General features: G+C 38.6%; 1 protein-coding gene across 1 annotated transcript in view; it reads right to left on the bottom strand.

Annotated features, from left to right (window-relative positions):
• Positions 1–6455: 6455 nt before the first annotated feature.
• The window catches only part of nfatc3a (nuclear factor of activated T cells 3a), a 181336-nt gene continuing 173766 nt past the window's right edge, over positions 6456–14025 (bottom strand). The window contains exon 10 of the mRNA XM_072547413.1: positions 6456–9865. Coding sequence (XP_072403514.1) covers positions 9750–9865 — 116 coding nt within the window. The 3' untranslated portion in view covers positions 6456–9749. The remainder of the gene's footprint in view (positions 9866–14025) is intronic.

The raw sequence follows: 14025 nt of genomic DNA, 5'->3' as shown, positions 1-14025 counted from the left end.
ACAGTTAACTACACTCTATGAAGCTCTGATCCCTTTGCCAGCTCCCCCATATTCATACTATTAATTCACACCCAATTAACGCTTAATTAATATAGCCATCACTTGTTCCTTCATTTTATTAGGTCTTGGGCATTCCTTCAGACTATTTGGTCTGAGCACTCAGTGGACAGAAGAGGGTCTACAGTCATGTGTGCTATCACGCTCAAAGGGCTCACCCAATCCAGTTCAGGGAATTGACCATTGTTGAAAAATGTGGTGCTGGAAAAACACAGCAGGCCAGGCAGCATCCGAGGAGCCGGAGAATCGACTTTTCAGGCATAAGCCCTTCTTCAGGAATGAGGCTGGTGTGCCAAGTGGGCTGAGATAAAGGGTAGGGGGGAAGGAATTTGAGGGAGGGGCGCTGGGAATACGATAGGTGGAAGGAGGTGAGGGTGAGGGTCATAGGCCAGAGAGGGGGTGGGGGCGGAGAGGTCGGGAAGAAGATTGCAGGTCAAGAGGGCGGTGCTGAATCCGGGGGTTGGGACTGAGATAAGGTGGGGGGAGGGAAAATGAGGACGCTGGAGAAATCTACATTCATCCCGTGTGGTTGGAGGGTTTCTAGGTGGAAGATGAGGCGCTCTTCCTCCAGGCGTTGTGTGGTCAGGGTCTGGCGATGGAGGAGGCCAAGGACCTGCATGTCCTTGACGGAGTGGGTGGGGGGAGTTAAAGTGTTCAGCCACGGGGCGGTTGGGTTGGTTGGTGCGGGTGTCCCAGAGGTGTTCCCTGAAATGTTCCACAAGTAGGCGGCCTGTCTCCCCAATGTAGAGGAGGCCACATTGGGTGCAACGGATACAGTAAATGATGTGTCTGGAGGTGCAGGTGAATTTGTGGTGGATATGGAAGGATCCATTAGGGCCTTGGAAGGAGGTGAGGGGGGAGGTGTGGGCGCACGTTTTGCATTTCTTGTGGTTGCAGGGGAAGGTGCCAAGAGTGGAGGTTGGGTTGGTGGAGGGAGTGGTCTCTCCGAAACGCTGATAGGGGTGGGGAGGGAAATATATCCCTGGTGGTGGGGTCTGTTTGGAGATGGCTTATGCCTGAAATGTCGATTCTCCTGCTCCTCGGATGCTGTCTGGCCTGCTGTGTTTTTCCAGCACCACATTTTTCAACTCTGGTCTCCAGCATCTGCAGTCCTCACTTTCTCCTAATTGACCATTGTTGTCAGGCATTTAGTCTTATCAGATTCCAGTGATGAGGCCATGATCAGTCCTGCAGGTCAACTACAACCAGTTTGGAGAATACAAGGAGGTCATTGGGGTGCTATGGAGACATTTATCTGAGGTAATGGGCCAAATTTTCCTGCAATGCAACAAGAGGAGGAATTTATATAAGAGTAGTTAGTGGTGATGCTTGATTAGGCGAGGCAATGTTGGTAATTTAGGAGGATGAGGTGGGTGAGAGCTATTAGGTGGACACAATGTGTGCAATACTGAAAACTATAATCCATGAACCATTGCGAGATGGGTATACAGATTCAGAGCTCAAGTATGTGTTGGCCTTATAAGTGTGAGGTAGCAGAGAAATTATGTGGCAATCTTGTGGATCACAGAGCATCTCTGAACTTTATCCAGTACTGCTGGATGCCCTATTCCACTTGGGATATAGCAATGACCTGAGCAAACATCTGCGTCCAAGTTGATTTGTTCTGGAGGAGAAAGTCTGCTTACCCAGGGCAGCACGGTAACTCAGTATTTAGCATTGCTACCTCACAGCGCCAAGGAACTCTCAAGTCACCCTCATGTGACTGTGTGTGGAATTTGCACATTCTCCCAGTGTCTGTGTGGATTTGCTCCAGTTGCCTCTCACAGTCCAAAGATGTGCAGTTAAGTGGATTGTCCATTTTAAATTGCTCCGTAGGTGGGTTGGCTATGGAAAATGCAAGGTTACAGAGATCAGTCTGGTTGGCATGTCCTTCAGAGAGTCGTTGTGGACTCAATGGGTTGAATGGCCTGTTTCAACACAGTAGGGATTCTACCACCCCTTCCACCAATTCCTCTATAAAGGAAGGAGTTTCCTTTATATCCTGAAAGTAGAGGCTCCAGCACCACAGTGAGTCTTATTGTTCCTGGCTTGCAATGCCTGAAGTGGTGTGCAGCTGTGTTTTAAATACAGCAAAAGGTAAAAACACTGGAAAGGGGTGAGCAATTCTCAAATGCCCATGAGGTGAAGAACAGAGGACCATGATAGAAAGATTGCTCAGAAGTATGGTGGACTAGGTGCGATGAATCTCACTTGACAAAAACCACAAAGAAAGAAAATTTTAGTCAGGACTACAGCTGAAACCTAGTCTTAGCTATTTCATTTCTTATTTTTCATTTCTTTGAAGACTTGGATATAAAGGAGCACTTTCTCACCTCCATTCCTCAACAGGGTAATCGCAGTTGAAAGAAGTGACAGATTTGAATAATTAGCTTTTCAGAAATTTGCCAATGAATCTCAAAGATGGTCAGGCAGTAGAATTGCCTTAGAGCTGAAAACAATTGCCTATCATAACTATTTTGCACCATTATTGGTATTTCAAAATTAAATCTGGTAGTTTGGGGATCCTTTCCTTAACATATTCCAATAACATCTAAATAATACTGATAGATTTCAGTTTCTTATTGTCACAACCAAACCAAGAATTGTACTCCTTGTCTACGATGATTCATGTATACATGTACTTGTTATCTCATACCTTTAATTTTACACAAACCATATTAACCTTTTAAAAAGACTTGAATATTTTCTTTTTCCTATTACCAAATGTGTTTCATTTTCACAATCACCCAAAGCATAGCTGTGGTGAATTGAACAGTGTGACTACTCAAGCTCATTACTGAAATACTTATCCCCTTTACTGTTCTAGACATTGCTTTCAGTAACCAAGATCTTCTTTGCCAGATACTATTGTGTGCTTCACAAACACATTGAAATAGCTTGTATTTGATTATGCCTAATGTTACAGAGCGTAACAGGGAGTTCAGGTTGCTGAAACATCTAAAGTACACTTAATAAAATGTTTCCTAATGATTGCACAGAAAAACATTTCTAGTCAGAGTCATGGAGGTCACAGGAGACCTATAGAAAAAAAAAGTACTCAAACTGCTCCTACTTACTCTTTCCAACCATCTGACAAATAGTGGAAATTGGGCACAGGGTAATAAATTATCCTCAAATTAATTTTAATTTCAACATACGGGCAGTAAGCCATTTTCAATACCAGGGTGGATTAGAAAAATGGTCTTAGCTGGGTTACCACAGTATTCCGCAGATTCTGTTTTTACTCTCTCTAGTTTCACTGTACTTAACATAGGGTGTCACAGATTGCTTCCAGACAGTTATTTCACTTTTCTAGCGAGCAGTGTTAGGCAGATAGAAAGAAAGGTAAAATGTCAACCTACATTCTTTAGGGCACAAAAATGGATACAATTGTTGGACAGAAGGAACAGAAACCCGGACCCACTATTGTCATTAGTTTATTCCTAATTTGGACAGATTGAAACTAATAATCATATATTTGCATTTGTTTTAATACCACTAAATGAGAACAAGAACCGTGAAAATAATACAATCAACAAGCAAGTTTCAACACAATAATTCCTGTGTTTTAGGGGTAAAATACTTAAATTCCTAAAGTGTAGATAAATTGAAACACTTAGTTTAGGAACTGGTCACTAGATCTGGGATGACAAATGGGGAAATAAAATGCGGAGCTGGACAAAGCACAGCAGGTCAAGCCACATCAGAAGAGCAGAAGAATCGATGTTTCATCAGTCCTGAAGGGTCCTGCCCGAAACACCAACTCTCCTGCTCTTCTGATGCTGCCTGACCTGCTTTTTCCAGCTCCACATTTCATCAACTTTGACTTTCTAGCATCTGCAGTCATCACTATCTCTGTGATTAAAGGGTATGATGTATAAGGGTATAATTTAAGAAATAAGAACAGGAGTAGACTATTTGGCCCTCAACTCTACTCTGCCATTCAATTTGATTATGACTGATCCAATATTCCTCATATCCACCTACCTGCCTTTTCTCTGTGACCCTTGGTTTCCCTACTCTTCAAGAATCTATCCAGTCGCAGCTTTAAATACACCCACAAAAACTACTATCCTGATAGCTCTCTGTGGCAAGAGATCCAAACACACTCAAACTTCTGAGAAAATAAATTCCTCCCTATATCAGGTTTAAATTTCCACCCATTTATTCTGAGATTATGCCCTCTTCCCCTAGATTCTTCCTGAGGGACAACAGCCTCTCAACATTTAACCCTATCAAGCCCCTTAAAAATCCTATGTTTCAATGAGATCACCATTTTTCAAACACCAAGAGTGTGCAGTCCCATGCTGTTTAAGTCTTTCCCCATAAGACAATCCCTCCATACCAGGGATCATTCAAGTGAACCTTCTCTGAACTGCCTCCAATGAAATGACATCTTTTCTTAAATAAGGGGGCCAAAACTTCTCTCAGTACTCCAGATGTGGTCTCACCAGCAGCTTGTATATTTGCACTAAGCCTTCCCAACCTCCCCTTCCCCCCCCCCCCCCCACCCACCCTTGAAATAATGGCCAACATTGCAAATGTCTTCCTGATTACCTGCTGTTAGCTTTGTGCACAAGTACCACCATGTTCCTTTGTGTTGCAGCATTCTCTCTATTTAAATAATAGTTCTTTTGTTCTCCCTTCCAAGATGAACAACTTCAAAGTTTCCAACATTATATGCCATTTACCAATGTTTTTGTCCACTTACTTAACCTAATATATCTAAACTGCTTGTGTCTTCTCACAACTTGCCTTTCCACCAATTTGTGTGTTGTCTGCAAATGTAGCTACAATACATTTACTTTTTTCTTCTAAGTCATTACTATATAAACAGTTGCAGTTCTAGCACTGATCCCTATGGAATGTCTCTAATCACAGGTCACCAACTTGAAAAATAATCCCTAAGCTCCACTCGCTGTTTCCCGCCATGAACTAATTCTTGACCCATGCCAATATATTACCTCCAACCTCTTATCTTCTGATTTAACCATTTGTGAGATACTGTGCAAAATGTTTTCTGGAAGTCCAAACATAACACATCCACTGGTTCCCCTCTATTCACCCACTCTGGTTGAGACTTCCTTAAAAGGAAAAACTAATAATTGGACACAATTTCCCTTTCGTGAAACCATGCTGATTCTGCTTGATTAGATTCTATTTCCCAAATGTTCTGCTTTTACTTCCTTAATAATTGATTCTAATACTTTTCCAACATTGCCTTAGAGTTACTTGCTTTTTGCCCCCCTCTTTTGAATAAAGGTGTCAACATTAGCAATTTTCCAATTCTCTGGTACTTGCCCAGAATCCAATGTTTTTTGGAATTACAACCAAATGCATCTAATATCTCTGTAGCTACCTCTGAGGATCCTAACGTGCAAACCATCAGGGCCTGTCCTGCCTTTAGCAAGGCTAGAAATGAAAGAAATAAAACCTAAACAATGGCTGACCCACTTTTGAGCTGTTGGTTAGAGACAGAAGACCCACAGTTATGTAACTAAGGAATTTGGGCTATTCAATTAGTTAACAGAGAAAAGCAGCTAAAAACCACTTTGAGACAAGGGCAGAACCAACAAGCCTGGAAAAGAGGGCCATTGACTTTAAGAGAGATCAATTAGCTACATGGGTCATAGAATCAGAGGTGGTTTTGAAGGTAAAGATAAATAATTTACATTTCAGTTTGGAACAACAGAGAAATGTAAAATGATGATTTTTGAAAGTAATAGCTAATTCAAGTATATCTTAAGTGGCATTACTTTAAAAGTCAATTTGAAATAACAAAAACAACTTAAGTATTAAACAGAAAAAGTCTAGCTTGAGGATGGTCAGAATTTGAAATTCTCTGCCACAAACTGCGGAAGGATCAGGCAATACTTCAGAAATGGAAATAGGTGGTCTTAAAGATGATGCAGGTATGTGGTAGAAGATTCATATTGAGGTCAAATATAATACTAAGTATCATTCTTATAATTGCCATGGAAGAGGATGGAGTCAGTGGCAAGAGAATGGAATCGGTAGCGAGCACAAAGACTTTGTGACGGGGATTGAAAATAATGGCTTTCCCATTATTTTGCTGTTGCAAGTTTCTGCATATCCAATGCTGGATTTCAGACATGCAGGCTGACAGTTTAAGAGAGTTGAGGGAGTAAGAGAGGTGCGGAAATTATTGTTCTAAGTTTAGGAAATCACCTGCACCACTTGATCAAAACCAATGGACTCCACTGTTTGTTATTATTGTGTAATGTAGCAGCTTACACATTATTTATGTGTATTAACACCCCTATTCTTATAAAAATATGTACATTTTACAATTAATTTGAAAATATTGAAATATAAAACAATTAGGATGATAACATTCAAGCCTTCTGTCTAGATATCAAGTAATAAAAACACTCAAATTTACACATCTTACATTTTATTTAAACACTATGATTTAAGAGCCTAGGATGCAAGTTATTTCATTTGTATGTCTCTCAACAGCACAGCAATCTTAAAATTCCTTACAAAATTTTAAAATACAAAATGTACATGAAATTACAAGGCTCTGTAAACATCTGCAAAACAGGTGACTTAGCCTGTAGTAGTTTTGCTCCTTCTACAAAACGTACAATTGTTGAACAAATTCAACCGTTAGGAATGACATCTGTTTTGAGTATCAAAAATAGAGTTTTAAAGCAAGTGTTCACACCAGCAAATGAAAGTTTTTATTCTTTGGTTAAAAAAAGGATGGCAGTCTCATTGACACAGTAATGTTTTCCAAAAGATGAACATAATTGCACTGAAGCCAGTTTCAGTTCCAAATTATACAATCCTATTCCATCCTTTTTGTAACTAATGTGATTATAATCCAGTACCCTTAATGTAGTTTATTTTACTAAACTGCAACCACAGTTCATTGACATTTACAGATTTTTTTTTCCTCTTGTAGTTTTTGAACACAATAAGAATTAAGGCTTTCTTACAGCTTTCCAAACATTATGAGAGTCAGGAAACTTTTTTTTGAAATATACAGAGTAGTACAGAGGGTACCATAAATATTAGCTTTTTTTTTGTGCATGCCAACAACAGGTCAAAATCCCAACGTGCTGTTTACAAAACTGAATTTGCATAGCCTAATAAGTCTGTGCTTTTAGAACAATTAATTAAAACAATGAAGTTCCATAAAGATGTTTATTTCTACACTCCTATGAAAGATTTAAAACAACAAAATGCAGTTTTATTAAGACCCTTGCACGTAATCCATGACAAAGCAGATACATTGAACAAAAATGGTTGTCTACAGCTACAGATTTTTTTTTTTAGAAAAGGATTTTATATTTAAAAAGCAGTTCTACACTTTCTACATCTTCAGGCGTCAAGGTAATTTGAAGGCATCAGGAGGTTCAGTGCATAGGATATTTTTGGGGGTTGTACGGGCCTCCACACACTAGTACAGTACAGCTTCATAAGTCACTCCAGAGGATTTACAAAGAAAACTCAGATGGTGTACAGTTATTACAAACTCCACATGCTATGATATCCAAGGTCAAAAGCTAAGGCAGGGAAACAATTTAAACTTTTATAGAATCCATTATATTATAAGTGCTAGATATCTTCTAAAATAAAACATGCCTGAACAATGTATGGTTATGGTTCAGTCTAGGAAGATGAAATCAACTGAACCTTTCACTCTCACATAAGCACTAAAAACATTATGAGTGATACTCAGCTCAGAGCTTCCTATCCTGGACAGCAGTGGTCATTAAAAAAATTAATTTGCTCACTTAACTGTTTCTTTTAAGAATAATGATTTTAATGGTACCTAACCAAGCAATAATATAATTGTAATTTGGCAGTTAAAAAAGGTTGACTCTAAACTCAAAAACTCAACACCTCCCAATTAACAATGAATAGGACTTTTCACTGGCCTCACAGCAATCTGAATGAAGCTCAGACTTGTGCTTTTCTTTCATGATAGGTAGTAAAATTAAATATTCTCGTGTGTTTTTGTATTATTTCTCATGTATGGTGCACGTTAACTTTGCATTTAACAAGCAGTTAGCATTACAAGCAAATAGAGTTTATAATGCTGACAAAAATAAAAGCAACCCTTTGTCTTATGTTTTGAATTACCTCACCCTCTGCCTCTTTCTTTAAAATACATATATGCTATTTCATAAAATAGCCTCAGACTGTGCTTTCTGCATGAAACAGATGCAAAGTTGCCTAATAATAGTTATACATAATTTGAATTTCATTTGTTTTTATTTTAAATAACTTGACTGACAACATGAATCAATGGCAATTGCATTTTGTTTTATAAATACTGGCTGAGAGATGCTATGAGGCTGTTAATAAGGTCATAAAAATTATTTCAATTATTCTTTTTGTGCCAGTCCTTTGTATACTATATGATTTCAGTGGGATAAGAAACACAAATTGTTTGTCAATTAAATTTCCACTGCACCAAAAGCAATACTATATCAACTGGAGGCACAAATACAATAATTTTAAAAGGTAAACCAAAGTAGATCTGATCTAAACCATACTAATCATTAGTCAGATTACCAATATTGCTCTGACAACGAAGCACTAGTTTTCTTCCCAATGCACTGTTTTGCACTTAAAGCCTAAATGACAGCTTGATGATGACAGCCACTGGAGATACATGTGTCACTTATCTATTGCGAATGACAAAAACACTTCAAAACACTTGAAATCCTCTGCAAACTGTAGTAATTTAAATTATATTTCAATGGCTTCAACTTAAATCCTGTACAAAGTAGAAGTTATTTGTTTTGGAGCCCTATTACAAAATGCATCAGTTCTATGAAAGCTTCTGACAAATTCTAAAAGCTTAAATTAGTAAGGCGCTTGTATTTGTGCTAACTTGAAATATAGAGAAACATATCTACAAAGTTTCAAAAACTCCTTGAATTTGGAATGTTGTTTCCCACCCCCCCCCATCCCCGGCCACATATTTCCATTATGGAATGGTCTTTTGAATCTACAATATATAATTTTAAGTTTAGAAACAAATGCAGTACCATATTGGCTTTGCTTCCTATTAACAAAGAATTGATACGTATTTACATGATGGCTTCCATGACATTGGCTACACTGGATAGGCTTTCTTGTCTCTGGAAGTTTATTTAGAGCAAATCTTCTGCACATCTACATGCTTAAGCACTCTTCAGGATGACAGAATGTAGTATATGCCATTAGCTACAGCATTTTGTTTATCATTTATTTATATATCACCTCACTAAACCCTCTTTTAGCTTAAACTTTAGCTTATATTTACAGTAGATACTACAGCAGATACAAACACCTTATGATAAAACACTATTCATACACTGTATACTAGTTGAATTAATCTACTAAAGGAGAGCTACCTCTCTAAAACCATTCCTAAAGTAGATTAAAGTCCCTTCTGTTTTTTCAGAATTTTTATGCCTGTCCCACTGAAATACAGGCAACTGAACACAGCATTTGTAGAGCATTATGATGGAGGACTGAGACCGTATGGTCCACTTTCAGTACAGAACTGCAGCACCTTTTGCAGTAACTACTCAAGTTGCAGTTTATAAAAGGCCACGATGTTGGAAGCACAACAATTTCTGTTTTGTTTGGAGGGGGGCGTGTGGGGGAAGGGGAGAACGTGTATAGGAAGGGTTGATGTTGAGAAGAGTATGTGGTGATTGTAAGTGACATCAGACTCCCTCTGGTATTCCACTTTCCAAAGCTCCAGGGCAGACACATTGGGCATGAACTGCTGTTGCTCGAGACGTCGGAATCTGTGACATATCTCTTCCAATAATTTCATTCACTGAGGAAATAAAGAGAAATAAAATATCAGGACATTTCTAGGCATACATGATATTTAAGGCATGTCAATTTCCACAATAGAGTCCACTAAACCCCATTAACTCAAAAAACTAAACAAGAAAGATCAGCAGTCAGATTTATGCATACAAAATGTACCTTAGTAAGTCTTCAAATTGTTTGGGCCAGATTCAAAGGCTGGCAGGCAAAACTCTAATAGCAATTCAGGTAGAGGCAAAGTACATTTCAAATGGCGGAAAAGGTGAAGCAAACAATGCCAGAGATCCCGGGATGAAGGAGGAGAATAAAATTAAGCAGAAGTATGGTGAACATAGAACAATACAGCGCAGAACAGGCCCTTCGACCCTCGATGTTGCGCTGACCTGTGAACTACTCTCAGCTCGTCCCCCTATACTATCCCATCATCATCCATGTGCTTGTCGAAGGATTGTTTAAATCTCCCTAATGTGGCTGAGTTGACTATATTAGTAAGTAGGCCATTCCACGCCCTTACCACTCTGTGTAAAGAACCTGCCTCTGATGTCTATCTTAAATCTATCACCCCTCAATTTGTAGTTATGCCCCCTCGTACAAGCTGACGACATCATCCTAGGAAAAAGACTTTCACTGTCTACCCTATCTAATCCTCTGATCATCTTGAATGTCTCTATCAAAGCTCCTCTTAGCCTTCTTCTTTCCAATGAGAACAGATCCAAGTGTCTCAGCCTTTCCTCATAAAACCTTCCCTCCAGACCAGGCAACATCCTGGTAAATCTCCTCTGCACCTTTTCCAATGCTTCTACATCCTTCCCGAAATATGGGGACCAGAACGGTACACAATATTCGAAGTGTGGCCGCACTAGCATTCTGTATAGTTGCAGCATGATATTGCAGCTCCGAAGCTCAATCCCTCTATGAATGAAACCTAACACACTGTATGCCTTCTTAACAGTACTATCCACCTGGGTGGCAACTTTCAGGGACCTATGCACATGGACTTCAAGATCCCTCTGCACATTCACACGATCAAGAACCTTTCCACTGACCCAGTACTCTGCCTTCCTGTTATTCTTCCCAAAGTGCATCAACTCACATTTAGCTGCACTGACCTCCATTTGCCACACCTCAGCCCAATTGTGCAGTTTATTCAAGTCCCCCTGCAATGTGTAACATTCTTCTAAACTGTTCACTACTCCACCGACTTTAGTGACGTTTGCAAATTTACTAATCCATCCACACCTATGCCTGCGTCTAAGTCATTTATAAAAATGACAAACAGCAGTGGTCCCAAAACAGATCCTTGTGGCACACCACTAGTAACTGGACTCCAGGCTGAATATTTTCCATCAAAAATTAGGACAAACATTAAGTGGATAATGCAATTAAGAAACATGCTCATTATAAAAAGAGGATATGAGGAGAAATGAAAAATTAACTAAGAAATCAAACCGAGAGACTGTAAGATGACACTGGCTGCTAATATAAAAGGGACTGTAAAAATTCTCTATTGCACATAAATAGTAAAAGTGAGTAGGACCAAGTAAGCAACTTTTGGAGGGGAAGAGCTATGCATTGGGAAAGAGGGAATGGCTGAGTTACTAATCAGCACTATTTGCATTTGTCTTTAACAAGGACAAGAGGAGTCAGAGATTTTATAGCACGGAAAGAAGCCATTTGGCTCATCATATCTGTGATCATCAAACATCCATTTGTTCTAATCCCATTTTCCAGCACTTGGCCTGTACTCTAGGTGTTTCAAATATTCATCTAAATACTTCTTAAAATGTCTCGCGGGTTCCTGCTTCTACCATTCCTTTTCGAAAGCAAGCTTCTGACCTCTAGGTTAAAAATATTTTTCCTCAAATCTCCTCTTTAAACTCCTGCGCCTTACCTTAAATCTATGTCCCCATTACAGAAAAGAAACAATTGTGAAACAATTTCCCCAAAGAAAATCAGGGCTAAAATGAAGACGATGTACGTAGATATAATAGTATAATGGATGAATGAGTGACAGATGATCTTTAATGAGGTGTGAAGTGATTCATTGTAGTAGGAAGAGCAAGGAGCAGCAATAAAAAAGTCAAATTCTAAATGGGATGGAAGAACTAAAGGAGCTGGGGGTATACTCCAGGACAAATGGAGAAAGCATTGAATGAAATATAAAGGATCCTCGGTTTTATAAATACAGCCACATAGTACAAAATTTATGATATACTCATGATATACTTTTCTAAAATACTTGCTTGACCTCAATTAGAATACTGTGTCCAGTTCCAGACACCACATTTTAGGAAGGATGTGAAGACAGTAGAGAAAACACTCGTCCTCTTTATCTTACAGTAAAGATGATTAAGAGGAGATTTCATAATGGTGTTCAAACTTGAGTCTTAATAAAGTAGATCGCAAGAAAATGTCCAGAGCTGACAGGAAAGTCAAGAACCAGATGACAATTAAGGTGATGGGTGTAAGAAGTGACATAAGGAAAAAAACTTTTTAATTAAATGCAACAAATGTATAAATTTGGAATGTACTGCCTGATATTGAAGTGGAGGCATTCAATTAAGCCTTTGAGCCTATTAAGAGAGATTTGGACAATTATTTGATGTGATAAACAATTGCAGGGCCACAAGGACCAGGCAGCAGTGATAGAATAGGACTGATGCTCTGGCAGAGAGTGGGCATAGGCACAATGAATAGACTGAATGGCCTATTCCATGATTAAATAAACATTAAATATTCACAACAATAAATCCAATGCGCAAGACACACACAAACAGCTCTACATACTACATTGCCATTTCTAATGACCACTAGTGTAGCAGGACACGGTTTCTGTACTAAGGGGACTACGACATGCTTTGTGGCTGGCAGAGGAAACAGTAAGGTGTTGCAGACAATGGTATAGATAATGATGTAAATTCTTTGCGGGTAGTTGAAATTAAGCCAACGACGTCAATAGCTTGCATTTCTATTGGTCATCTGAGACCAAATAAAGTGGAAAGTAAATGAGGATAAATTTGTCCTGCATTTAAATGATATGCACTAAAAAAAATGTACAATTAATCTGCATCAATTTAATCAAATGAACCACAAGCACTTGATTATAGCTATGTTAAAACTTTCAAAAGAACAAAAATATACAGTTAATTCAAAGAGTACTGTGCATTGACAAATATATTTGTCAATTTGAAAAAAAATTACAAGAGTACACGTGATTAAAGCTTTGTTTAACACATTAAGAATTGCCAGTTCTTCTAGTTTCCATTTGTGAAACACTTCCATCTACCATGCTTCGTTGTGAAGTAAAAAATGTATTTTACTGTATCCTCACATTCAGGAATACAGCCCAAGGGTTGAATAGCAGCGAAACACTTCATCTTGGAATAGAACTGGTAAATATTTAATTTGCTCGTTTGAACAAAAACTGTAATGGCTCTTGTGCAGATAATGCTGTCCATCAACCCCAAAAAATCAGAATTCATTTAAAAATACTCATTTCATGAAATAGGTTGATTGCAAATAACAGATGTAAGTGCCACAGAAAATGCCACATTGTTTGAATGAACTTCATTGATACAGCTCAACTGTTACATTGGATAATATTTTGCACATTAAATAGCAGAGGGAAAATCAAAATCTACACTTTATCCTCTCATCTCAGTCTCCTATATATTTAAAAACATTCATTCTAAACATAACTCAAAGCTTAAGCAGCCCTTCAGAATCAAGATGGAGGAGCAGAAGCATGGCATTCAGCCCAGCAAGTCCACTCTGCCATTCAATGAGATCATGACTGATATGATGATCCTCAACTTCACTTTTCTGCCTTTTGCCAATAACTCTCAACTTCCTTACTGATTAAAATGCTGTCTTAAAAATACTGATTGAGTCAGTCTTCATAGCCCTCTGTGGTAAAGAATAAAGCAGATTTGGCTTGACCCTTCATTATACTTACTGAGCAAGCACTGTATTTGACCATTTACTGCTCCATGTGAACAACTCAGGTGTTGTCAACACCATAGCATAGTAAGTAAATTACATTATTGTAGCAGATTAGAGCATCTGCATGCCAGAACAGAAACCTTTCCAAAAAACAATACTCAGATTTCATATCATATCTCATGGAAAGATTTTTCCCAAAAGGGTGGCAAACCCTGCACACTT

Source organism: Chiloscyllium punctatum, chromosome 26 (assembly GCF_047496795.1).
Source record: "Chiloscyllium punctatum isolate Juve2018m chromosome 26, sChiPun1.3, whole genome shotgun sequence".
NCBI classification, from domain to species: domain Eukaryota; kingdom Metazoa; phylum Chordata; class Chondrichthyes; order Orectolobiformes; family Hemiscylliidae; genus Chiloscyllium; species Chiloscyllium punctatum.
This window is presented reverse-complemented; position numbering and strand designations above follow the sequence as displayed.